The sequence below is a fragment of the Delphinapterus leucas genome, chromosome 11, assembly GCF_059928025.1.
Source record: "Delphinapterus leucas isolate spDelLeu-1000000601 "Yukka" chromosome 11, BTC_Dleu_Yukka2, whole genome shotgun sequence".
Classification (NCBI taxonomy): domain Eukaryota; kingdom Metazoa; phylum Chordata; class Mammalia; order Artiodactyla; family Monodontidae; genus Delphinapterus; species Delphinapterus leucas.
Window position 1 is genome coordinate 3257545 of NC_143139.1, and position 27662 is coordinate 3285206.

General features: G+C 43.5%; 1 protein-coding gene across 4 annotated transcripts; it reads right to left on the reverse strand.

The window, feature by feature from the left end:
• Window positions 1-735: 735 nt before the first annotated feature.
• On the reverse strand, window positions 736-27258 carry CCDC77 (coiled-coil domain containing 77). Of its 4 annotated transcripts, none has more exons than XM_022577249.2 (12): window positions 27185-27258; window positions 24160-24212; window positions 22304-22547; window positions 18990-19132; window positions 11803-11899; window positions 10829-10901; window positions 8927-9018; window positions 7849-7997; window positions 4319-4535; window positions 2957-3082; window positions 2706-2858; window positions 736-1827 (listed from the first exon to the last, which is right to left on the reverse strand). In XM_022577249.2, exons 2-12 carry the CDS (start codon window positions 24195-24197, stop codon window positions 1681-1683), a joined length of 1479 nt encoding a protein of 492 aa, XP_022432957.2. In that variant the 5' UTR covers window positions 24198-24212; window positions 27185-27258; the 3' UTR covers window positions 736-1680. The 4 variants fall into 4 exon arrangements, with proteins under 4 accessions (XP_022432957.2, XP_089776247.1, XP_089776245.1 ...); XM_089920121.1 differs by adding an exon at window positions 9092-9119 and having other exon boundaries at window positions 10866-10901; window positions 22304-24212; window positions 27185-27235; XM_089920119.1 differs by having other exon boundaries at window positions 22304-24212; window positions 27185-27234.
• Between the last annotated feature and the right edge of the window lie 404 nt (window positions 27259-27662).

Here is a 27662-nt window from a genome sequence, read left to right on the forward strand (position 1 = left end):
ACGAATGTCGCTGGAATTGAGGCCAGGGTGCTAGAAACGTTACTGACTCACGGCTGAACCCAGTGGGGGGAGGCCTAAGTCACATATGAAATAAAATCTCTAAGATTCCTTCTTATTCTGAAATCCTGTGATTTGATAAGGCTTTTTGTTTTGCCCAGCATCAAACAGCAACAGTGATGGATAGCTAAGGCCTCAAGTGTTATTAGGACAAAAGGAAGCACCGCCCACTGACGTACATCCCTCTGAAGCCCAGGACTGGTCCCTCTGGGAATCTGTCTGTTTATTAGCGAAAGGCACTTGATCTGCTATCATAGGCTTTGGGGGAAAAAAAAAAGCAGTATCTCCTACTGACAGTTTAATCACCACTTTTCCTTAACACAAATATGAAACCCTGAGTTCCTTCCTTTGTCGGGGGTAACAGAATGATGCTATATTAAGCCAATACCAACTGAATTCCCAGAGGCTGGCCAGGTACATTCACAACGACTTTGCCCCAAGTGCACAGCTATTTGCCTAGAAAAAGGACAGAGATGGAAAAAATGGATATGGTTTTAGTGTCGTCATCTTATACTATCTTTGCTACCTCCAAAACGAGATGATTTCAAGGGATGCATTTAGGAGAACTTTAATACTTGTACAGCACTGTAGAAACCATGGACTAGGTAAGTAAACTGAGTCATCAATAAAGTATAAAAGTGGTTTTAACAAGCGATTATAGAAAACTCAAATAGAATATTTTCAATTATATATTTTATTGAAAAATAGTTAAAATATGTACATTATTTTTAAAAAACCATAGTACTGGGGCTTCCCTGGTGGTGCAGTGGTTGAGAGTCCGCCTGCCGATGCAGGGGACACAGGTTCGTGCCCCGGACCGGGAAGATCCCACGTGCCGCGGAGCAGCTGGGCCTGTGAGCTGCTGAGCCTGCGCGTCCGGAGCCTGTGCTCCGCAACGGGAGAGGCCACAACAGTGAGAGGCCCGCGTAACGAAAAAAAAAAACCATAGTACTGGTAAAACACTGAAATTTTCATACAAGGATCATTGAAGTTTCACTCATGCTTACCAAAGTGGCACCTTTCCTTTCCTAGACAAACATTTTGCTTAAGCGTAGGGCCTCTGGTGCCCTCTGGTGAAACTTCCTGAGATGGGGTGTCCAGAAAGGAACTCAGGCCCTACAGCTCAGGGCTGACAGAACTGCGGCTGATTCGCGTCTGACAGGCTGTGATTTGCAGCCTTTGCCCTCTGCCCAGGAGAAAGGCAAACTGAGACCAGAGTCTTTATCTCCTGGGGTAGGCGTTCCTCCCACTAACACTCAGCCAAGCTCACAGCAAAAATGCTTTCTTTTTTGTCATTGTCTTCTTAAAAAAAACAAAAACAAAAAAAACCCTGTCATTATAAATGGGAGAAATAATGTGGGAAAGTCTGTAAATAATTCAGATTATAATCCAGACCACATCACACCCCCAGCCCCACCCCCCCCAAAAAAAACACAGAAAAGGTTAACAGGACAGCAAAAATCATAAAGCTTAGGGTGCAAAAAAAGCTGATCTTTACCTTGCCTTTATATACCACTACTCTAGACAACTCTGTGCCTACGGTTTCTGGGAGAAGGTGACCTTTTCCTCGCATTTCAGGAAGCAGACCTACTCCAGACGTGCGCCAGTACTAAAAAGTAAACATCAACAGAGTCTAAGTTCGTTCTCCAGGCTGAATACTTTGGACTTGAGGTTCTTCAGTTCTCCTTGTATTTTATGTGCCCGTCTGTTGCTGTCACGAACCTCACACAGGATGGCAAGATCCCGGTTTGCCTGGGTGTTAAGTGTTGCCTAGAGATTTGAAAAGAAGAAGAAGAAATGATTACGGCAGATGCCAGAGAGAAACCAGTCATAAAGACCAGGCTCTGTTGGCTCCTTTTTATGAGTCTTTTAGTACATAGGATAGCTTCGATCCTTAGTTTAGTGACTAGCTAAAAGAAGGAAAATATGGAGTAGAATTAAGGCACAAAAGGCATGAGACGCTTTGCTTTCCCACACAATAGTAAAGGAGCCTTGAGATAGAGGTCAATCAGCAATTAACAATGCGTAAAAAGAAGAGACCGATATAAACATTATTAGTAAATTTGCCAAACAATGAAAGAAAGCATCTCTTCTGTCATTAACCTGCTTGTCACACAGTGATCATTCAGGGTGTGTGGGTGACTGGTTAAACCTCTCTAAGGAGGCACTGAGGGCAACTCGGATTCTACACAAAGCCAGGTCTGACAGGAAAAATTGCTTTTTAACTCAGCTACTCACTTTCCCCATTTGTAAAACAGACACAGTTCTTTGTTTCCTTTCGGCCGCGCCGTGCAGCTTGTGGATCTTAGTTCCCCGACCAGGTACTGAACCCCGGCCCTGGCAGTGAAAGCGCCGAGTACAAATCACTGGACCGTCAGGGAATTCCCCGTAGACACAGTTCTTTTAATCTACTTCTTGAATTGGGCGGGATGAACATTTCTGTTGAGTTTAGCTTAGGTGGGAGTATGATGATGCCGTCATTCAATTACTTCAGTCTATTCTGTCCTCCCTCCGGCATGCACTGTTTAAACTGATTTTTGTGAGAGTGAAAGGGTGGGGATGCGGCCCAGCTTTCCTCTGAGGGGCCCTCGTGCCCGTCGGCTCACCTGCACCTCTTTTCTCCCTCTTGGTAATTCAGGATCAATTACCTTATAGAGCATCTGCTCCAAGTCTTTCAGTTTTTGCTTGAGAGCCTTAATATCTGTCTTAAAGCCTTCTACTTCCAAGACACGTCGTTTCTCCAAGGCCTCGTAGCGTTTCGTCATGACCTGTAGACGCCTCCCCATCTTGTTGGTGCGATCCTAAACACAGGGACACAGGAGGGCATTTGTGGAGCTCAGGGAGCATCCCTGCGCCAGCTGCACTGCCCACCCCGTCGCGAGTGCAGAGAACTTCACACCTTAAAGATCTCTCTCCTCACTCCCTCCTCCTCACGAATTTGGGCGAGTTCTTCTTCTAGGGAAATGCACTGCTCTTGGTACATGCTGGACAGCTTTTTCTCTTGTACTATCTTTTCCTTCAGGGACTGTAGGTCAAAAGGAAAAAGAAATTAATACTCTGTTCTGCAATTCAGACTACTCATATAGCACTTAGGTAAAGAAAGGAAAGAAAGGATTTCTAGAAGTACAAAATGAGTTAAGCAACAAGACTCCAGCAAGGAACTCTGGAGAATGTTTGAAAACCTATTTCTAGAGGAATCTCTTAGCTTTTTTCCTAAAGTGTACACAGTAGAAATTCTTTAAAATAAAAAAAATATTTTTGGTTCTGGGAAGAGTCAGATAATGGAGTTCAGAACTGTACCAAGTAAGACATTACAACATACGTTTTGGGACATATTTCTGAAGTTCTTCTTTAAAAAGGAAGAAACATCAACAACACTTAAAATACACATGTTCCATTGAGCAGCCAGAATGATCTTGAAAAATCCCAAATCAGAAGTCACTTCCTTACACACAATCCTTCAAAGACATAGAAAAGCTGAGCGCTGCGTCTTCTCAGCAGGACCAGGAAGGCCCCACGTGAGGGCCGCCCCCCCCAACCTCCGAGCTCATTCCTCCAGGCCCACGATGACCTCCTCCCTCACACCGGCTCTCCCCTCTGCCTCATGCTCTTCCCCGAGGTCTGTTTGGCAAGCTCAGTCCCGTTTTTCAGGTCTCAGCAAAAACACCAGACTTAAGACGGTGTCCCTGTGCTTCTCTATGAAAGTACACCTCCAACGACAATATATAATCTTCATACAACCCTTTTATTCCTTAGTACCACTTCTTAATTTTTTTTTTAATTTAAATTTTTTTGGGTTTTTTTTGGCCGCGCTACGTGGCTTGTGTGATCTCAGTTCCCCAAGCAGGGACTGAACCGGGCCTATGGCAGTGAGAGCCCAGAATCCTAACCACTGGCCACCAGGGAACTCCCAGCCACTTTTTTATAACCCATCGTTTTCTTGGTTATTTGTTAATGTTGCTGTTGTTTCTCACCCATTAGAATGTAACAGCTTGTTTACTGCCCCAGAGCCTAGCTCAGCGTAGGACTGCGACAAGTAATTGTTGAATGAATTTATCGATCAAGCCATACTTTAATTTTCTGAATCTGCAAACACTATAATGATGAGCTACTCTTTGAAACCTACTTCTTGAGGTTGCTGCTACAACAGCTTCCCGGACTAAATGGATCTTATTTGACAATTATTAGGTTCTTTGAAATTCTCTGAGTTCTTTTAACAATTCCAGAAAAAAAAAATTCTGTAAAAGATAGAGGAAACTACCTTAATGTATTCATTTTGGTTGTAATGACTCTCATGAACTGGCCAAACTTTTCCAATTTTATCTTCTTTCTTCTTACACTGCACCCTGTATTGCTTAATCTTTGACATCAAATGATCCTTTTCAAGCATCCAGGACTTCTCCTTATTTTGGTTTTCAAATTTGAGTTGCAAAAAGTCTTTGGTGCTCTCATAGAGCAGTTCCTTGGTGTGATGGAGACTAGGAAAGAATGTACAAATGTGGACATGAAGGTGCTTCTATAGCACATGTGACACAGTTATTCCAAACAAAGCAAAGACACAGGTCCTTTAAAGATGGTACAATACGTAAATTCTGTAAAATATTATTAGCAGTTTTAAAAACACGCTTCATCTGTTCACTGGCAATCTTATATATGTTATTGGACAAAGTATAAGCATCGACACTGGTTCACACACTGGTCATTACAGATATTCTCCTGAGGGCTGATTGCAGGTTATATGATTAGAAGGGCTATAGAAATATTTACACACAGCCTAAGTATGGACTTTTCCCAGGCATCAGACTTTACAATAAAGAACTAAACCATGGTGTTCTGAATGAAGGTTAACACGAGTTCTAAAATGTCAAAACAGCTTTGCTTTTTTCTGTGCTGTGCTCCACGTGCAAGCTGCCCAGCGACAAATCCTGGCCTCTTTTCGAAATCAACTTTCTCCGTGGTGGCGCCTCAACAACTTCAGCCCACGCAGTCTCTTCATTCTCTGAAATTCCCCATCGCTTTAAATCTACGTCCCTGCGCTGTAATTTGACACTCGCTTAACCTTATTCATCATTTATTTTTGCCCCGATACCACTAGATCATCAAGGACAGTACCAACTACTGGATACACACAGGTACTAAATATAGATTCCTGCTGACTGAGATTTAGGAAAAGGCAAATGATGTTTCCATCTTCAAAAAAGAATATCCCTAAGAGTTAGAGCTCATTAGTTTAATATCAACAGCTAGAAAAATACTGTATCAAATGATCAAACTGCTCGCAAAAGGTATTAAATACCGTGAGGCAACCACTGCAGTTTTCCACTGAACAAATGTCAGATCCATGTAGTTCTTTTCATGAGTAACACAGTACAGAGATAAGGGGAAAATGATAACATAATGCCAGAAAGGTAACTGTCACCAGAGGAATATATATATTATATACAGAAAATACACATATATATCCTTATTTAGGTACGTGCACACGTGTATAAAGAGGGAGAAATTGATTCAGTTATCACAAGGACTGCTCTTGCTTTCAACAAGTTATTTTATTCTATCTTATGTTATGGTCTCAGTTTACAAACTGGGAAAGCATGATCTTGTTAGCGTACAAATGGTTTGAAAGTGACACCTAAAGGGCAGCCATTAATAGCCTTGGATTTCATGCCATTCAATACTCTCAGGATGATGAGCTAATGGAAGGAGCTGATTGTGTGCTCAGATACGCAGATGGCGCTAAACTAGGACGGTTATTAATAATCTGGAAGACAGATATAAAATTACAATTTACCGTGACAATTTAAAAATATTGTTCCCTTAAAAACAATTAAAACCCAACAGAGTGGAGCTGCTATGCTTAAGCACAAAATACCAACAATAAAAACGGAGAAGTACCAGCCAAATGCAAACATGACACTGTGTTAAAAGAAGCAGAGCCTGCCGAGGGCTGGGAGGCATCTTCTACCTGCACTGATCAGAGAGCTCAACTTGAGCATCACCTCCAATTCTAGTGACCACACTTTAAAATGGAGGAAGAGACACTAAAAAAAGTCTGAGAAGACAAATAAAAAACACAACAGGACGAAGAATGCAACGTGAAAAACTATTTTAAAATGTAGGAAGTTTAATGCAGAAAAGAGAAGGTAAGCTAAATCAGCAAGTCTTCAAGAATTATTTGTTGTACACACGGGGCAGGGCAGAGGCTACAGTCAGACCCTGGGAACAAAGACACAGCTACAACAGAAGGTGAAAAGGCCTACCACGCAGTCATGCTGGTCATCACGGGAAATGGGGGAGGAGATGTGTACCTCTGCTTGGGAAAGGTGTCAGAGAAGGGGTGACACTGCATAGTGAGGGGCCTGCTACACCGCAAGTGCTCTGTGAACAACGGTGTTACTAGTCTGACTGAAGAATGAGGTGAACTACAGCCACAGAGGAGCAGAGACTGAGGGATGAGGCTCCTAAGGGCTGAGGCAACAGGACTCCATCAGAAGATACACGCAGTGAGGAAGGCTGCAGAGCACAAGGGGACCAGTGCCAGGAAGCACAGTTAGTTACTGCAACAATTTAAACAAGAACACAGCCTGGGCCAAGGTGGTAAGACAAACAGGGCAGAGAATGGACTGGGCAGATTTCTCAGGCTCACACCTGACAGGGTCTGGAATTAGGGAACAGGAGAGCCAGGAGTCGAAGATCATCCTGAGGTTCCAAGCTTGGTAAACTAGGTGGATGTGACAGCATTAAACTAAATGGGGGGCTTCCCTGCTGGTGCAGTGGTTAAGAATCCACCTGCCAATGCAAGGGACATGGGTTCCACCCCTGGCCCGGGAAGATCCCACATGCCGCGGAGCAACTAAGCCCGTGAGCCACAACTACTGAGCCCATGTGCCACAACTACTGAAGCCCATGCTCCGCAACGAGAGAAGCCACTGCAATGAGAAGCCCGCACACTGCAACGAAGAGTAGCCCCCGCTCGCCACAACTAGAGAAAGCCCGTGTGCAGCAATGAAGATCCAACGCAGCCAAAAATAAAATAAATAAAATAAAATGAATTACACACAAAAAAAAGAAATGGGGAAAGAATGAAGTAGCAGGTTTGAGGTGGGGGAGGGGTGCTCGTTGGGAAAGAGAAAGTTGAGTTTCAATCACAGTAAATTTGAGGTGTTCAAACATATTCGCCTGAAGATGCCTTTACGGCCCAGCTCTGGCCACTGGAAGCGGACAGAAGGCTGAGGAGGGTTAGACAGGAGGGAAAGACAGGTGCTGCAGGAACCAAGGGAGACTAATTTCAAAGAGGGGGTGATCAGAGGGGCCAGACACATAGAAAGACACTCATTACAGCTGGGACTGTGCAGAGGTAACTGGTCACAGAAATTAAGAAATCAGTGATGACATCAGAGAGGGCACACTTAGTAAAATGGGGGAACGAAAGCAGACTGCAGAAAGCGGGGGGACAGGCAGGCAGGTCTGGGGCAGAACAGTGGGTTCAGATGGTTTCCATTTTCTTGTGCAGGTATGTTACACTGAGTCAGGTAACACATCAGTGGAGAAAAGGACATTTCTTGACAATAAGATCAAGCTAAAACCCGCAAATGGGTTGAAGGGAGTGTGTGGAATCCCCCCAGCCCTTCAGGAGAAGCATCAGCGCACCCAGGAGCCTGGAGAGAGGCGGGCGTCTGACAAGACACGTCCTCAGCGCCGGGACCCTGTGCTGCGAACGGACAGGACTGCCACCTTCTAACCCAGCGGCAAACACCTTAAGCTCACTGGTGCGCCCTCCTGAACACTCACCTTCTGGTGAGCTCTGCGACTCTCTCCCGATCCCTCCGCTGATGAGCCTGTGCTTCCTCCATGCGGATCCGCCTCTCCTCCACGAGCCCCGCCACCTGCTCCTGCGAGAGCCTGCTCCGCTCCTCCAGCTGGGCCTGCAGCGCTTCCACCTGGATGGGCCAAAGGGGCGAGGTGTCCACTCCCGCCCTCCCCCACTCACTTCTCACCTCTAAGTGAGCCTTTCTCCAGAAAAATTTAAAAACAAAAACCCCACGAACAAAAGCACAGCAGCACAACAAACAGGAGAAAAATCTCAGCTGGACTCCTCTTCACTGTCTTACAAGTGGGCTTAGGCGACACAAGAACAGACTCCGTCCACACCGAGCAAAAATCACACCAGGAAAGCTGGAAAAGCCAGTCTCCCCTACCTGGGACTCTCATCTTCTCACCATCTCCCTTTCTGGACTTTTAGGACCATCTCCCTTTTAAGACTTCCTAGTTGCACAGAGAGAGAATGACTCGTTTCTTCATTGTTAAATTTAAAAAGTAGAGCAGAATGTGTATAATGTAATTTCCTTCTCTGAGGCTGGTCGTCACAACCCCAAATGGAGCTACTGGCCAAACGGAGAAACAGTCATTTAAATCAATACGCCCCCTGATAAGGACAGGAACTTGAGTGCAACTAGATGAAAAATCATGGTTGCAAGTGACATAGAGAGACCAGGTGGTTAGAGGATGACTTGCTACTTTCCTAGACTTTAGAACACACGCACCAGACAAATGGACTCATCCCCGAAGGTCAGTGTATCGGGACAGACAACTGCAGCTGTGTGTGTCTCGGCGCCAGCTCCAGAGGGAGTTCTGACTGTGATGGCTTTGTTGGGAGGGCTCAGCCTACAAGCTGAATGAACTGCAGGTTCAGAAAAGCACTGCTAGAATGGTGGAATACAGGGTAACGGTTGTAACACAGAACCCTGGGAAATTAGGAACCTCAGCCTTCCAATCACATGGCGTCTGGATGGACCATGTGGGCAAGGAGGCACTAGGCATATGTGACGCCCGAGCCAGGCTGGTGGACAGAAATGGTTGTGGTCTGTACCTGCAGGATGAGGGTCTCCACGTCCCTCTGGTGCAGCTGGGCACTCTCCTCCTTCCGTCTCACTGCTGGTTTTCTCCTGCTGCCTTTAGAATCTAAAATAGAACATAAAAGTGAGGGGAGACCTTTACCTAGCTTTTCTTTCTGCTATTCAAGCATCAGCATTACCTTTGCAGAGGAGTTTGGTTTCCTTTATCTGTAAGGGAAGGAAAGGAAGAAAAAAGACAATGTACAATAACTATAGTGCTAAATTGTTCAAAGAGGAATCTCTTAAGGGAACTCTGCTAGGATATCATCTGGATGGTAATATTCATCTTTCTGAAGAATACACTACTCAATTTTCTTTGGAGTTGTCTATTTTCTTTGTAAAATCTTATTTAATTAGAAAGGGTAATGAATAAAAATACTAAGTCCAAACATTTTAGTTATAATGTGTAACCCAATTTTCGATGGACAAGATGATTTTAAAAATAAGCAACACTAAAATTGCACTAAACATAATTTAATTCTTTAGATAATTCAAGAAGCTTATTTAGGGACTTCCCTGGTAGTCCAGTGGATAAGACTCCGCGTTCCCAACGCAGGGGGACTGGGTTCAATCCCTGGTCAGAGAACTAGATCACAAGTGCATGCCACAACTAAGAAGCCTGCATGCCACAACTAAAGATCCTGCATACCGCAACTAAACATGCCACAGCGAAGATCCTGCATGCCGCAACTAAGATCCGGCACAGCCAAAATAAATAAATAAACATTTAAAAAAAAAGAAGCTTATTTATTTTTTTCTTTTTTAAAATTGAGGTATAGTTAATTTACAACATTAGTTTCAGGTGTACAACACAATGATTCAAATTTTTTACAGATTATACTCCATTTATAGTTATTATGAAGTATTGGCTATATTCCCTGTGCTGTACAATACAGCCTTGTAGCTTATTTATTTTATACATTGTGGTTGGTACCTGTTAATCCCCTACCCCTATTTCACCTCTCCTCCCTTCCCTCTCCCGACTGGTAACCACTAGTTTGTTCTCTGTATCTGTGAGTCAGTTTCTGTTTTGTTATTCTCACTAGTTTGCTTTATTTTTTAGCTTCCACATGTAAGTAATAACATATGATATTTGTCTTTCTCTGTCTGACTTATTTCACTTAGCATAACGCCCTCTAAATCCATCCATGTTGCTGAAAATGGCCAACACTTCATTCCTTTTTATGGCTGAGTAGTATTCCATTGTGTACCTATATACACACCACATCTTCTTTATCCATTCATCTATTGATGAACACTTGGGTTTCTTCCATATCTTGGCCATTATAAATAATACTGCTGTGAACATTGGGATGCACGTATATTTTCAAATTAAAGTTTTCATTTTCTTTGTAAGAGAGTAGATCTTAAAACCTCCCATCACACACAAAAAAACAACTTGTAACCACATGCGTAGTGATGCATGTTAGCTAGACTTGCTGTGGTGAACATTTTGTAATATATACAAATATCAAATTACTATGTTGTACACTAGAAACTAATGTTATATGTCAATTATATCTCAACTGAAAAGAAAGAAGAAGAAATAAAATTGGGATTTCCATTAAAAAAAGAGAAAGAAGGATAAGGAGACTGAGGCTTAGAGAGGCTAATTAATAGTCTGTGATTCCAGAAGTTGTCCAAATCTGTTTTATGACTTACCACCATAAGCATGTTAATTATATATTTTTTATCCTACTTCATTAAAACGTCATGGAAAGGTTTAAAAAAAAAAAGGCAGCTCAATAAGACCTTAGACTCCAGAGGCATCATTACGAACATTCATTATCACTGTATGGTATGAAAAAGTTTCTAATTATTTGTACTGTGCTTCTTAATTCTGCATCAATAAGAATTTCTAATAATGTGGTTGGTACCTGCTCTGAAAGCTGAAGATTCATTCTGTTCACTTACTTCTACAGCTTGGATAGTCTTTTGGAAAATGCTGACCTGAAGAATCAAAAAAAAAAGAGAAAAAAAAGGTACAGAAATAGCCTTCTTATAAATGCAATATTTCACTTTTTAGCTTTAGTTCTGCAGATTAAACATTATTCGTAAATTAAATTGGTCAAAACTGATACAATCATATGAGGATGTCATGCATATGAGAGACCAAAGTGGACAAAGTAACAAATTGGATAAAACCCAGTGTTTTGAATATAAATTGGATAAAACCAGTGTTGGTGCTATAAATGAAAAAATAAAACTTCAGGGTTATTTGGTAATATTGGCCAAAAAAAAAAAGCAGCCTTTGACAAGGTCCTTTAGGAAAGTAACAGAAACACAGAAGTATGAATATATAGATATGTATAAAAACTGCTCATTGAAGAACTGCTTACAGAAGTGAAAAAATGGAAATCTCAAATACACAAATATTTCTATATGAATGGAAAAAGAGCTTTATCTCTGGGGTACAGAATTATGGGAGACTGCCACTTTTATATTAGATTCCTGAAATATGTGTGTTATTTTAACAAAGACCATGCATGAATTTTGTCATCAGTATAAACAAAGATTTAAAAAGAAACTAGTACTGAAGCTTGTTCCCACACTAAGTCTGCTCCTGCTGTTCTCTCTAATCTCATCCAAAACATCTCCTCTGAGCTTTAGGTTTCCAAATGGTGAAACGGGGTAAACAATGTTACTTCCAAGGTTTTTGAAAAAAAAGAAAAAAACTCACAAAGCTCTTTGTAATTAGAGAAAACGCTTTGAAAACTTAGGTAAATGTGAGACTACCATAGCTAATTCTCCTTCTAGCTTCTTTAACAAGTACCAAAATTATTCTGATTATGGACCCCAGCTTGTATTTTGTAAAAGCCATGCCCACCCTGCTATACAAAGGATTACTTACCTTGTTGGGAGGCTCCTTATAAAAATAGGTCACTTCTCCAGTGTCTGGTCCCACAAGAGCCAAGAGATTCTGAATCTTTTTCTTGTCTTCTAGCTCCCTGCAATTCTCATAGAGAATAAGCAAACAGTGTCCAGAGTAAGTAAATTTTTGTTTAAAGGCTCTCCCTTCTGGCTTTTTTTTCTTTTTCTTTTTTTTTTGGTGATGCCACTTGGCATGCAGGATCTTTAGTTCTCCGACCAGAGATCAAACCCATGCTCCCTGCAATGGAAGTGCGGAGTCTTAACCACTGGACTGCCAGGGAAGTCCCTCATTTATTTTTAAAGCAATGATAACCTCAAGTTAAAATTAAATAGGATTAACCCTCCTGCACTGTTGGTGGGAATGTGAACTGGTGCAGCCACTATGGAGATCAGTATGGAGGTTCCTTAAAAAACTAAAAATAGAATTACCATATGATCCAGCAATCCCACTCCTGGGCATAGATCTGGAAAAGATGAAAACTATCTAAGTTGAAAAGATACATGCACCCCAGCGTTCACAGCAGCGCTCTTTATTGAATATAACAGCCAAGGTGTGGAAGCAACCTAAGCGTCCATCAACAGAGGGATGGATAAAGATGTGGTGCACACACACACACACACACACACCATGGAATATTACTCAGCCATAAAAATGATGAAATAATGCCATTTGCAGCAACATGGATGGACCTAGAGATTACCATACTAAGTGAAGTGAGTCAGACAGAGAAAGACAAACACCATACGATATCACTTATATGTGGAATCTAAAAAAATTATACAAATGAACTTATTTACAAAACGGAAATAGACTCATAGACATAGAAAACAGACTTACAGCTACCAAAGGGGAAGCAGTGGAGGGATAAATTAGGAGTTTGGGATTAACAGATACACACCACTCTATATAAAATAGATATCCAACAAGGACCTACCGTATAGCACAGGGAACTCTACTCAGTATTCTTTAATAACTTTATAAGAATCTGAAAAATAGATGTATATGTATACATACATACATATAGATATACATATGTACAACTGAACCACTTTTCTGTACACCTGAAACATTGTCAATGAACTATACATCAATTTAAAAAAAGTCAGGGCTTCCCTGGTGCCGCAGTGATTAAGAATCGCCTGCCAATGCAGGGGACACGGGTTCAAGCCCTGGTCCGGGAAGATCCCACATGCCGCAGAGCAACTAAGCCCGTGCGCCACAACTACTGAGCCTGCGCTCTAGAGCTTGCAAGTCACAGCTACTGAGCTCGCGAGCCTAGAGCCCGTTCTCTGCAACAAGAGAAGCCACCGCAATGAGAAGCCCGCGCACCGCAGCGAAGAGTAGTCCCCGCTCGCCGCAACTAGAGAAAAGCCCACACGCAGCAACGAAGGCCCAATGCAGCCAAAAATAAATTTAAAAAAGAAAAGGTCGACAGAGAGGAGTCAGCATCTGCCACAGGCTCCAAAACATTAATTAACTGAATTAAGTTAAACAGGACTTATCTAGACCTTACCTCTAAATGCTTTTGAATTTTATTTTATTCTTTTATACAGCAGGTTCTTATTAGTTATCTATTTTATACATATTAGTGTATATATGTCAATCCCACGGCAGTGACTGAGGCCTGCTGTAACTGAATCGCAGTTCAACTTCTGCCCACTCAGACTTCCCTTACTCCCTCACAGGTGGTTTATTCCTGAGAGCGCTCCCCAACACACCTCCTGCAAGCAAATCTCCATTGCAGAGTTTGTTTTCCAGGGAACCCAACCAAAGACAGTTGATACCAGAAATGGACCAAGGAAGCAAATTTTAAAATGATATTTCAGAGCCGGTGATACGATGTGTTACAGAACACAGTGTTCTTAGGAGCAAGACAGATGAGTGATCAACAGGGTATAGCTTAAACAATTAAATAAAATTAAGATGGCGGGGGGGACTTCCCTGGCCGTCCAGTGGTTAGGATACCGCACTTCCACTGCAGGGGGCATGGGTTCCATCCCTGGTTGGGGAACTAAGATCCCACATGCTGCGCGGCACAGCCAAGAGAGAGAAAAAAAAATGGGGCGGAGCTGGGGGCTGTATATTCTATACAAACTCACAATCCCTGACCCATTTTCCATACCTCTGCTAGTTTTAAGACCCAGAGACTGTTACCTAAAGGAGAAGCTGTATCTCCCAGGAAGTAAGACCTGGTGATACCACAGCAAGTGTACATTGTAATGATTCCCTCATTACCTCCAAGGGCTTAAGCCATTTATTCAAGTAATTGTACACTGTGGGAAAGGAAATACCCAGACATTTCAAGGATTGCTGGATACAGAGTCTCAGCTGACACCTGGTGACGTGAGCATTATCTAGGGCATTTGGGAACCATGCAATAAACGGAATTTTGGTCCAGGTCCAGCTCAAGCTCAAAGTGGGTCCACTGGATCCAGACCCAGTCAGTGGTCATTTCCCCCATCTCCAAATGTATAATTGGAACGGACATAATTGGTAGCTGGCAAAGCCTCCAAATTGCTTTCTTGGTTTCTGTGCTAAAGCAAGTGGCAGCCTCTGAAACTGCCCCACCCCACCCCAGCCACGATGGCAAATAAAGACCTAAAGGATGCAGGGGTGGAGGTCCCCATCAAATCACAAGTATGACTCATGCAAAACCACACAGTAACAGTGGGCTACTACCAAGTAGGTCCAATTCCGGTGACTGTGCCAGATGTAGCAGTAGTTTTGCTAGAGCAAATTAACTTGGTTTTAGGAACACAGCGTGTGGCTACTGATTAAGCAAATGTATTCCTTCCCACTCGTAACAGGACCAGAGCAGTTCTCATTCATGTGAGGGGAACAACAGTATACTTTTACAGGCTTCCCTAGGACCTCGTTAACTCTTCTGCTCTCTATCAAATTTGTCCAAAAGGACCTGGATCTGGCCATTCCACACATATCAGTTTACTACTGAGATATCCTATTAAATCAGACTGGATAGACAAGAAGTGGCGAGTGTGTTAGAACCTTACATGGGCTCTAAAGGGTCAGAGGTAAACCCTACGAAGCACACCAGTGAAGTTCTAGGAGTGTGGTCTAGGCTTGCCAGGGTACTGGCAGGGACAAATCCCTGCACCTCACACCGACCACCACCAAGAAGGAAGCATAATGCAGGAAGAGCTTCTCAGCTTCTGGAGACAACTTTTCCATACTTTGGAACATTACTCTGACCCATAAATCAGGTGACGTGGAAGGTGAGCTTTCAGTATGGCCCAGGGAAGCTCTGCATGAGGTCAAGGCTGAAACTATTAAGGAGATTAAATCAGTAAATCAAAAACCTCCCAACAAAGAAAAACCCTCGACCTGACGGCTTCAGTGGTGAATTCAACTAAACATTTAAAGAAGGACTAACACCAATCATTCTCAAACTTTTCCAAAAACTGAAGAAAAGGCGACACTTCCTATGAAGCCAGCAGTGCCCTGATGCCAAAGCCAGACAAACATTACAGAACTATTACAGGCCAATATCCCTTATGAACATTGATATAAAAATCCTCAACAGAATATTAGCAAACTGGTATTCAGCAGCATATTAAAAGGATTATGCATCATGAGTAAGTGGAATTCGTTCCCGGAATGCAAGCAAGCATGGTTCAACATATGAAAATCCATCGAAGTAATACAGCACATTAACAGAACGAAGGAAGAAAACATACGATCACCATCTGATACAGAAAACGCATCTGACAACATCCAACACCCTTTTGTGACAAAAACATTCAACAAATTAGGGATGGAAGGAAACAACCTCTGCACAATAAAAGCCACATGTGAAACACCCACAGCTACCATCATACTCAATGGTGAAAGACTGAAAATTCTCTTCTAAGACCAAGAACAAGACAGGGATACCCATTTTACAACTTCTATTTAACAAAGTATTGGAAGTCCTAGCCAGAGCAAGTAGAGAAGAAAGAGAAAAGACACCCAAGTTGGAGAGCAAGAAATAAAATTACCTTTGTTCACAGATGACACGATTTTATACATAGAAAACCCTAAGGGTTCCGCAAAAAACTCTTGGAACTAGTAAGTGAATTCAGCAAAGGAGCATAGCACAAATTCAACATGCATTTCTATACACTGTCAACAATCCGAAAAGGAAAGTAAGAAAAGAATTTGATATACAATAGCATCAAAAAGAATAAAACATGTAGGAATTAACCAAGGAAGGGAAAGACTTACACACTGAAAATACTGCTGAAAGAAATGAAAGAATAAACAAGTGGGAAGACATTCTGTGTCCATGGTCTGGAAGATGCAACATTAAGATGTCAATATTACTCAGAGCAATCTATAGATTCAGTGCAATTCCTATAAAAATCCCAACATTTTTTACAGAAATAGAAAAATCTACCCTAAAATTCATATGGAACCTCAGGGGACTCCAAATAGTCAAAATAATCTTGAAAAAGAACAAAGTTGGAGGGCTCACACTGCTTGATTTCAAAACTTTAGTACAAAACTACAGTAATCAAAACAGTGTGGTACTCCAAACAACAACAAAGGGAATTCCCTGGCAATCCAGCAGTTACTACTCCGCACTTCCACTGCAGGGGGCACGGGTTCGATCCCTGGTCAGGGAACTAAGATCGTGCATGCCATGCAATGCGGCCAAAACAAAACAACACACACACACATACACACACAAAACAGTGCAGTACTGGCATAATGACGGACAAATAGACCAACAAAATACAATAGAGAGACCATAAATAAGTCCTGCATAGATGGTCAAATGATTTTCAACTTTCAATGGGGAAAAAGTCTTTTCAACAAACGGTCCTGGGAAAACTAGGCATCCACGTGCAAAAGAATGAAGTTGGACCCTTACCTAATACATATACAAAAATTAACTCAAAATGGATCAAAATCTAAATGTAAGATCGAAAACTATAAAACTCTGGGCTTCCCTGGTGGCACAGTGGTTAAGAATCCACCTGCCATTGCAGGGGACATGGGTTTGAGTCCTGGTCCGGGAAGATCCCACACACCGCAGAGCAGCTAAGCCCGTGTGCCACAACTACTGAGCCTGCGCTCTAGAGCCAGTGAGACACAACTACTGAGCCCATGTGCCACAACTACTGAAGCCCACGCGCCTGGAGCCTGTGCTCTGCAACAAGAGAAGCCACCACAGTGAAAAGCCCGCGTGCCACAATGAAGAGCAGCCCCCGCTTGCCTCAACTTGAGAAAGCCCGCACGCAGCAATGAAGACCCAACACAGCCAAAAATAAACAAATTAAAAAAAAAGAAAACTATAAAACTCTTAGAAAAAACCATAGTGATATTGGATTTGGCGATGATTTCTTGGATTTGACACCAAAAGCAAAAGCAATAAAAGGAAAAATATACAAATTGGACCTTATGAAAATTAAAAACTTTAGTGCATCAAAGAACACTATCAAAAGCATAAAATGGCAACTCTCAGAATGGGAGAGAACACTTGCAAATCACTTATCTGATGAGGGATTAATATCCAGAATATATAGAGAACTCCTAAGACTAAATAACAGCAAAAAGCAACTCGATTCAAAAATGGGCGAAGGACTGAAATAGACGTTTCTCTAAAGAAAATATACAAGTGACCAATAAGCAATGGAGAAAATGCTCATCATCAGTACTCACTAGGGCAAATGCAAATCAAAATAACAATGAGATACTGCCCGACATCCATAAGGATGGCTTATTATTAAAAAATGGAAAACAGGGACTTCCCTAGTGGCGCAGTGGTTAGGAATCCGCCTGCCGATGCAGGGGACACGGGTTCAAGCCCTAGTCCGGGAAGATTCCCACATGCCACAGAGCAACTAAGTCTGTGCACCACAACTATTGAGCCTGTGCTCTAGAGCCTGCGAGCCACAACTACTGAAGTTCACGCGCCTAGAGCCTGTGCTCCGCAACAAGAGAAGCCACTGCAATGAGAAGCCTGCACACCGCAGCAAAGAGTAGCCCCCGCTCACCACAACTAGAGAAAGCCTGTGTGCAGCAACGAAGACCCAACACAGCCAAAAATAAATAAATAAATTAATTAATTTTTTTAAAAAATGGAAAACAAGTGCTGGCGTGCTTTAGAAGAAATTGGAACCCTTGTGCACTGCTGGTGGGAATGTAAAATGGTGCAGCCACTGTGGAAAACAGTATGCTGGTTCTTCAAAACAAATAATTAAACACAGAATTAGCATTTGATCCAACAATTCCACTTCTGGATAGATACACAAAAGAACTGAAAGCAGGAACTTGAACGGGTATTTGTACACCCATCTCCAGAGCAGTGTTATTCACAACAGCTAGAAGGTTCAAACAACTCAAATGTCCATCAACACATGAATGGATAAACAAAATGTGGTGTATACATACAATGGAATATCATTTGGCCTTAAAAAGGAATGAAATTCTGACACATATGTTGTACAATGTGGATGAACCTTGAAAAGATTATGCCAAGTGAAATAAGTCAGACACAAAAGGACAAATACCGTATGATTCCACTTATATGAGGCCTAGAATAGTCAAATACATAGAGACAGAAAATAGAAGAGTGGTTACTAGGGGCTGGGGGAGGGAAAATGGGGAGTTAGGGTTTAGTGTTTGGGATGATGAAAAGGTTCTGGAGGTGGATGGTGGTATGGCTGCACGATGACGTGAATGTACTTACTGATATTGAACTCTACACTTAAAAATGATTAAAATGGTACATTTTAGGTTAAGTATATTTTACCACAATAAAAAAAAAGTGCACTGTAGTGGATGCCATGGGACACTGCTCAGATGCCGCCCTCAGGACCAAGATGCCCATAACCCGGGAGCTGCCCTTGGCTGAAGGGGGCTGCCTCTCCCGAGCTTATCTCCCTGGTGGCAGCCTGCATGCAATGACTGACCACCCCCTGTGGGGTTGGCTAAGGCCTCTGTTACCTCGGTGGACTCTATCACAGTTCAAATTCTCCCTCAACCCAAATCCGCTCATAGCTGTTCTTCCTAAGAGCCTCCCTGCTAACCATCGTGCAGGCAAATCTCCATCTCAGAGCCTGTCCCCTGGGAATGCAACCTAAGAGAAGGACCACAGAGAAATGTATCTTGTTGAGCTTGATTTAGAAATATACCCCCAACATTTCCCTTCTCTCACTTGGTACCTGATTCTCAGTCGGTCGTTTTCTGAGTAGAGGCGTAAGACATGCTCCCGCTCCTGGAAGAGGCAGACCTGCACGTCGCTTAGAGCTTTCCGCAGCTCAGCAATCTCTTCCTCCCTCTGCTGCAAATCCCATTCAAGTTTATGCTGGGGAAAAAGTTAGTTGAAAACACACTGGGCTTCATAGGAGTATCTCTCGTTGGATGCGGCAGAGTCAGTTCATGTAGAAATATTACAAAGTGGATGGTTTCAACAATACAGGATGCAAATGACAACAACAGGCTGTGTACAGACAAGTTTAAAACTACAAAGTGAGCGTGACGTTTGCATTCAACATCAGAGCTCTCACGGTTCCTTTTACAGACGAGAGAACCCAGGACGCCACATGATCCACCTGTTCTAGTCACACTTTTAATACTTTCTATGTAAGAAGCATTGTTATGAAATTCTGGAAAACAAAGATGAAAAGGTATGATTCTTGCCTACAGAGCTGAGGAATTGTGTGGGGAGACAGACATGCCAACAATTAAAATGCAAGAATTATTTAATGGAGAAGCACGCGTCAGGCAAGAGGTTAAAAAGTGAACACAAAGGGGAGTTCCCTGATGGCCTAATAGTTAAGATTTGGGGCTTTCACCGCCATGGCCCGGGTTCAATCTCTGGTCGGGGAACTGAGATCCTGAAAGCCGTGCAGCATGGCCAAAAAATAAATTAAAAATGGTAGAGGGGAAGGTACGGCAGGAGAAGAATCTCTGGAGCCTGTTGGGGAAGTCAGAGTCCGCCACCAGAAAGCTGAAGCCTGAAAGGAAGGCCGTTAGAGACAAGCAGAGGGCAGTGCTCTCGGGAAAGAGCGTGGTAAACCAGCACGAACCAGCAAAGAGCCGGAAATGCTTGGCCGGCCACGAGGACCTCAGCATCACTGGAGTGGAAAGTGAGAGGCGGCCGGGGCGGTGTGGCGCTGGAGGCTGGGACCGTGGAAGATGCTCAGGTGAGATGAAACTGGAGTTTGAATAGTGCGGCAGCAGTAGTGATGAGGTGGCTGGAAGGGACTGAGCGACATTCAGGACGCAGAATCAATGGGTCTTAGCAAATGACTGAATGGAGGGCTGGGCAGAACTGCAGGCAATGACGCCAGTCACGAAGCCACAGAATAAAGAAAAGTTAAGAGACAGGGGTGAATGGAGGGAAATGGCAGTGGTCTATGCGCACGCATGGGCGGGGAGAGAAAAAGGAGGTTCGTTCAGATACAGACACACCACCCTGGAGCTCAGGAGGAGAACGAGTCAGCACTAGTTACCTGGATGTCACAGTCCCATAGGCAGAACTACAATGCATGGATAAAACGAGATCATTTACGGTGGAATCGGGAAGAACTTGGGAAGACTAAGGAAGGAGAGCTGTTAACGGACACTGAGAACCGGTCAGAGAGGGGGACAGACACTGGGAAAGAAAAATGACACCAGAATCAAGACGGGAGCAGAGTTTTGGGAAAGGAGATGTCGACAGTGACGAACACTGCAAAGGGCACAGAGAGATGAGGTAATTTTGGCAACAGGTCCTGGAGTCCACAGGTGGAGCAGCGAGGACAGGACCCAACAGCAGTCAAGGAGTCGCCGAGTGGGTGAGGAAGTCAAACTATTCCAGAAGGGTGGCTGGGAAAGAAGGCGCCTCCCCGCTGAGAGTAGCTGGGGGTGCAGCTAGAGGGGTGCCTTTCTCTTTTGTTGGGAAAGACTTGAATCTGTCCATATACTGAGGAGGAAAAGCCAACGTCAGGCAAGAGGTTAAAAAGAGAACACAAAGGGGAGTTCCCTGATGGCCTAATAGTTAAGATTTGGGGCTTTCACCGCCATGGCCTGGGTTCAATCCCTGGTCGGGGAACTGAGATCCTGAAAGCCATGCAGCATGGCCAAAAAATAAATTTAAAAAAAAACACAAAAAACAGAACACAAAGAGGCGAGGTAGCAAAGCAGGGTTTCTTAGGAAGGAAAGGGGGGTGGGGAGCACAGAAAGTGCTGGATCATTCAGCTCACTGTGGTCCCTGGATCAGTAAGGAGGAGGAGATGGATACGGACGCAGGTGACAGTGTGTGGATGGGCAGGAAGCTGGTGTTCCCTCTGTGAACTGGGAAGCAAGGCTGCCTGAGGAGAGAGGGAGCCTGCGGGCAGGAGCGGAGCAGTGAAGGCAGGGCACAGGCGTGCAGGGACGGGGAGCCGACCACTGATGGGTAAGAAAACTGCTGCGTGGTGACTGAGGATACACATGGTTTGTTTACCATGAATTTATCCTGTAATGACCTGTGACCTTCCTAGGACAGTGGTTCTCAACTGGGGTGGTTTTGCCTATGCCCCCAGGAGAAATCTGGCAACATCTGGGGGCATGTTGGACTGTCACAACTTGGGGGTGGGGTGGGCTACTGGTATCCAGCGAGTAGAGGCCCGGGATGCTGCTACACGTCCTGCATACACAGGACGGTCCTCACAACAAAGAATCATCAGCCCTCACGTCGGTAAGGCCAAGGCTGAGAAGCCCTGCTCCAGGACACAGGTGGTCGAGGATGGGGTTAAGCCACAGGGAGCGCTTCTGCCGGGCAAGGGGCGCAGATGAGCAGGGCCGCGTGCAGGCAGCACAGCGACTAGACTACTGGAGAGAAGCCCATGGGCTTCGGGTTAGAAGCGGGACACGGTGGCCAGAAGCTGCCCTGCTGCCCTGAGCACACTGAGAAGCCAGGAGCTGTGGAGGCGACACCGAAGCGAAGTCAGGTGTGAGGGAGAGAGAACCAGAGGTGCACAAGAGGCTGAGACAAAGAGTGAAGACTTTAGAGATGGAGCACTTTAGGGCATCGTGATCCAACGGGGCACCCAGACGGTGGGCAGCTCAGCTGGGGTGGAGGGGATCAAAAGAGGATGTTGAGGACTTTGCTGGTGGCGCAGTGGTTAAGAATCTGCCTGCCAATGCAGGGGACATGGGTTTGAGCCCTGGTCTGGGAAGATCCCACATGCCGCAGAGCAACTAAGCCTGTGCACCACAACTACTAAGTCTGTGCTCTAGAGCCCGCGAGCCACAACTATTGAGCCCACGAGCCACAACTACTGAAGCCCGCGAGCGTAGAGCCTGTGCTCCGCAACAAGAGAAGCCACTGCGATGAGAAGCCCACGCACTGCAACGAAGACCCAACGCAACCAAAAATAAATAAATTAATTAAAAAAAAAAAAAGAGGATGTTGACACGTGTACTGTGACACCAGCTGGCACTCGAAGGCCTTCTCAGCAAGGGACAGGCTCACGCAGAGTGCACGAGGGTGTACCGGCTCCTCCTCACCTGCCCTTCGCAGGCCTCTCTGTACAGCTCCAGCTTCTTCAACAGGCCCTCGTTTTCTGCCTCACACTCAGACATCATCTTCTGGTAATATTCTAGAAGCTCCTGAGAAGGGCAGAGGACGGCCAGACGATCTTCCACTGAAGGCAAGGGAGTTGACTGCACAGAATCGGAGAAAGACACCCCCTTCCACCTGGTGGGGCCACTGAAGCCACCGGCAGCCTCCTGCTTGGGGAGAGCCGTCAGCCTGTGTGAGATTAGGAAGGACACGTTCATAAACTGTCTGGACATTTATGAGATGTTACAATTTCTTAAATTAAAAATCAGGTTTATGTCCTTAAAGTGCTTATAATTAAGGTGCTCACAAACCTTGAAAGTTTGATGTTACAGGTTTGTGAATAATCTTATGAACTGCTTTCCAGGTATTAAAGGTTTAAGGCTGGATTCAAAATACAAGTTAGAGAGTAAAAAAAATCATTAAAAAAAAAAAAAGGAATATCAACTAAGTAAGACCAGATAGTGACAGTCAAAAATTTGATACTATAAGACATACAGCAATAGGAACTTATGCGCTGTTGATGGAGTGTAATTTGGTGAAACTACAGACAGTAAACTGGCACAATCTAGTAAAATTGCAATTTCCTTTGTCTGCACAGACATATGAGGTAACACATACAAAAATGTTCATAATAACATTATTCGTGACAACAAAAACAGTAAAGCTCCCAATGTGTGTCTGATAGGATAGTGGATAAACTATGGTATATTCATACAGTGGAATATTCTCAAAGTTATAGAAACTATGAATTACAGATACATGTATGAATATGAATGAATTATCCAAACATTAAATGCAAAAACGTATGTAGATGCATATACAGACGATATTGCCATTTAAGATTAGAACATGCATAATGAAACAGTTTATTTTTAGGGGTAGTTATATAAGTGGGAAAACTTTTAAGGAAGGGCATGATAAAGATTCAGGATTAGAAAATACAGGCTAGTCAGTAACCACACGTCCAATCAGACCCTAGTCTCTAGCATCAAAGACTTGAATTACATGGACCAAGACCAGCCAAGATCAAAGGCTAATCAAAGGCTGGACCAGAGGGATTTTTTGTTTGTTTGCTTTTAGCAAACAAGAGACGTAAGGTGAAAACAATGAAAGTTAGAAAACAAATGATACATAAGTGGAGAAATCCTCATGTGAGAATTAATCCACTTTGGCTAACTGCCTGCAATTTATTATACAACAACAAAATAGACCACAGAGTAGAGAAATTTTATACCAGAAGCCCAGAGTTATAGTTAATGAAGGTTATGGGCAGCACTTTTAATAAGTGAGCACGTACAGGAAAGACATTAAAATCCACTTTCAGCTAGCAGGAAGAACAAACATTTTCTCAATCATCAAAAGCTCACAACAGAAATATTACTGTACTTAGTTTCATGTTTTGAAAAGGTGTTGCCTTGTAACTCTGGGATATAGGTTAATAGATAAACTAAGAGGCATTTCTGAGAGTCTGCAAACGAGAGTGTGGCAATGAGGATGGAGATGAGGCATCATGCAGGTTGACACAGAGGCAGAGTCCAAAGTCCCCTGTGTTTGTCTATTGGTTGTTTCCTCTATAATCCAAGGGTCCACTGGCACCGTATGAGGCCCACATAAAATGCCTGTATTCTTGTGTTAACATTTACTATGTCGTACTTTTTAATCTAAATTCCACATCATTAGAGAAATGAGGTCTAATATAGTCCAAATCCAAAACTCTTCTAGTTCCTAGGCCAATGTGTACTAAGGTGACAGAAGTCTGGATTCTTTATTTCAACAGCTCAAAAATAAGCAAATGTCTTACTTTCTGCAGACAGGAGATTGCGTCGGGGTAAAGTTCATGCTGTCCTTTCCCACCTGTCAAATACACAAAAACTCAAAATGAGGTCAGGAACAGAAAAAAAGTACAGGACGTACAGACAGGTCCCTCCCCACCAGCATCAGATGTGCTTCTGACAGCATCAGAATGTGATGTTTGATTTTTTGTTTATTTATTTATTTTTCTTGCCACACTGCTGGGCATGTGGGATTTTAGTTCCCCGACCAGGGAACGAACCCGTGCCCCCTGCATTGGAAGGTGGAGTCTTAGCCACTGGACCACCAGGGGACACCCCAGAATGTGATGTTTTAGAATGTAGTATTCTTTAAAGTAGTTCCAAATCCTGAAATTCTATGAAGGCATTCTTCCTTATTATTATTTTCAAATAAAATCAGAATGGCATTTAGTATTTCGATGGACAAGCACACAAAAGAACAGCCTTAGTATGAAGGTTTACTGCAACAAATTTACATGCAAAACAAATTTACAATCCTTTTGCTGAAATTATAGGAGAGGGAGATGCAGAAAAGTTTCTAATAACCAAGAGAAATTAAGTGGATATTAAGGTAGAGGACCCATCATGCTAAATTTAAGATAAATACAAAGCCATTGATATTATCTTTATTTGGTGGGCTGTGTCTATTGTTTCCCATCCTCCTCCATTCAACAAGTCACTCCTGCATTTGTGTGCCTGACAGTGTTAACCTCCCTTTTAAAATATTGCTTTGTCGTTGAGAGCTCTGAAATCAGACAGACTTGGATTTGAGTCAAGGTTCTGTCCCCTATTAGCTGTGTGACCTCAGGCAAGTTTTTACTTAACCTCTCTAAACTTCAGTTACTTATTAGAAAATGGGGATAATAATAGCATTATGTCATAGGTTGGTGTAAGGATTAAATAAACAAAAGGGCTGAGCATGTGTCCAACACATTTAAGCACTCAATAAATGCAGGTGACTGCTGTTTTCACTGAAGATTTTACTCCCTTGGTTCAAAAGGTTCTGTCTTCAGGGACTTCCCTGGTGGTCCAGTGGTTAAGACTCCACGCTCCCAATGCAGGGGGCCTGGTTCCATCTCTCGTCAGGGAACTAGATCCCGCATGTCACAACTAAGACCCGGCAGAGCCAAATAAATTAAAAAAAAAAAAAAAAAAGGCTCTGTCTTCAACTTTCTTTACTACTTCCTCTATCCATTTCTTCAGGAACATCATTATTCCCACTGCTTTTATGATTACCTCTATCATCTAAAACACTACCTGGCAAAGAGTAACTAACAAGTACTTGTTTAATGACTAAATGACATCTCTTTCCATCTCCTGACTTGAATTTCCAATTATGTAACAGACATTTTCACCTATATGTCCCACTGCAGCTTGAAATGTTTAACTTAAAAAAAAAAAAAAAATCCCAGACTGAAGCAGCTCACTCCTGGGTCATGAACCCAAAGATTTGGTCAAAATTGACCTATGAAACTCCTTAATATTAAAAAAAAAAAAAAATCATTCAAGTCACATATTTTTTAGCACCTCAAAGCTAACACTTCCCAAACCAAATACAGCATCTTTGTCATCCAAACATATTCCTTTTTTCATATTTTAGTTAATAATTCAGCATCTTCCAAACCACCTGGACTTGAAATTTTATTTTTTTAATTTTATTTTTATTATAGTTGCTTTACTATACTGTGTTAGTTTCTACTGTACAGCAAAGTGAATCAGCTCTACGTATACATATATCCCCTCTTTTTTGGATTTCCTTCCCATTTAGGTCACCACAGAGCACTGAGTAGAGTTCCCTGTGCTCTACAGTACGTTCTCGTTAGATGTCTTTTTACATAATATCAATAGTGCATATATGTCAATCCCAATCTCCCAATTCATCCCACCCCTGCTTTCCCCCTTGGTATCCATACTCTATGTTGGACTTGAAAATTTAAATTCATCATTTCAATACTCCTTCTCTTGACCCTTTCATCCAACCGTATGAAAATCCTGTATATTCGGACAATGGCTATGTTAACTCAGGATCTCCACATCTTCTTACCCACCCTACTACAATGGCTTAACTGTTTTACCACCCCGCCCCTCTCCTGGACCATCTTCTAATAAGTCGTAACATTCATCCATGGCTCCTGAGAGTCTAATGCACTAAATCAAACTCTGCCTAAACGTCATGCTTTTTTAAATTTAAGGACCAAACCTACCTCTCTTACCTTACTTCCCTCCACTCCCCTAACGTGCCCTTGGTTTCCAGATAACCTTGCCTCCGTGCCTTTGTTCATGAGCCTCCCTCCAGCTGGCCAATACTTCCCTCCACTCTCATAATTTCACTTAATGAAATCCCATCTCCGCACGAAAACTCAAATACTACCTCCTCCATCTCTTCTCTGAGTCTCTCCATCCAAAAATGAACTAACTGCAAAAGAATCCCATTTGTAATTGTCTAAAACTGAACACAGTAGAGCTCTTTGTGGCTACCACCTCTCCCACGATGGTGTACGGTCCCTGTAGGTGGGAACATGGTTCTATCTCCCGAAAGAACGATACCCTTGTTTATAGACAAACTACTGAGTTTCAGCCAGCTTCTATCCATCCCTGTGATACCCCTGTCTAGGTATATATATTTATAGCTTATCTATTTACAATTAACATCTGCTTAGCACTTGAACATTTATTATTTTCTTTACTCCACAACTCTGTTTAGTATTTTTATTACCCCCTCAACTTTACAAATGAGGAAAGTGAGGCTGAGACTGGCGGGGGGTGAGGGAATTCCAGGGGCCCACATTCCGTACTCTTTTCTCCATTTCTCCCCGTCTTGACCCCCGGTGACCACAGCCTCCCATCCTCCAGCGCCCTCCCCGCCCCACCAGCCCTCCGACAGATGCTAACGCTTCTCTCCGGCCTCCCGACGAGCCCTCTCAGACTCACACCCCTCCCCTTCGCACTCCTCCCGCAGTTACTTCCCCAGACCCCTTCCCTGACCCCCGTTCCGGAACCCGGAACTCTACTCACGCCGCCCAGAGCCGCAGACGCCGAGAGCCCAACCGAAAAACAAGTCAAACCACCGGGCGTCGCGGCGCCACGGAACGTGCAAGACCCCGTCCAATCGCCCACTGGTTTACACGGCCCTCTGGGTTGCGCACCAATAGAAAAGCTGTTCACACAGAGGCACGCCCCACTCCCGCCCTCCCTCGCGCGCCTTGCCCCGCAGAGGTCGCCGGGAAATGTAGTTTTCCTTCTGCACACAGCTCTGGATGGAGGAGGTGGCACGAGAGCAGCCCAGCGCCTCCCGGTACTGGTGGTGTTGACGTTTGGGGTCCGACGCCCTAGTTCTGGCGCACTTCAGGGCTCCCAGTTTAGGCTTTCTCAACTACTTTGTTTTCATGAAAGATGATGCAGAAATGCTGTGCATAATCACAGGATTATTATGAATTGGAATATACGAGTTTATCTCAAGGAGGTGAAGAGTCTTAAGAAGATAGTCTCTTCT

Bases quoted from the DNA above. Each gene is read 5' to 3' on its own strand.
- CCDC77 (XM_089920119.1), bottom strand. From the start codon at position 22,591: ATGTCCAGACAGTTTATGAACGTGTCCTTCCTAATCTCACACAGGCTG. The intron at 11,900-18,989 runs GTACCAAGTGAG...TGAGAATTGCAG, and splicing joins AACGACCGACTGAGAATCAG to GGAGCTAGAAGACAAGAAAA. The intron at 7,998-8,926 runs GTACAGACCACA...TGGCCCATCCAG, and splicing joins TGGAGACCCTCATCCTGCAG to GTGGAAGCGCTGCAGGCCCA.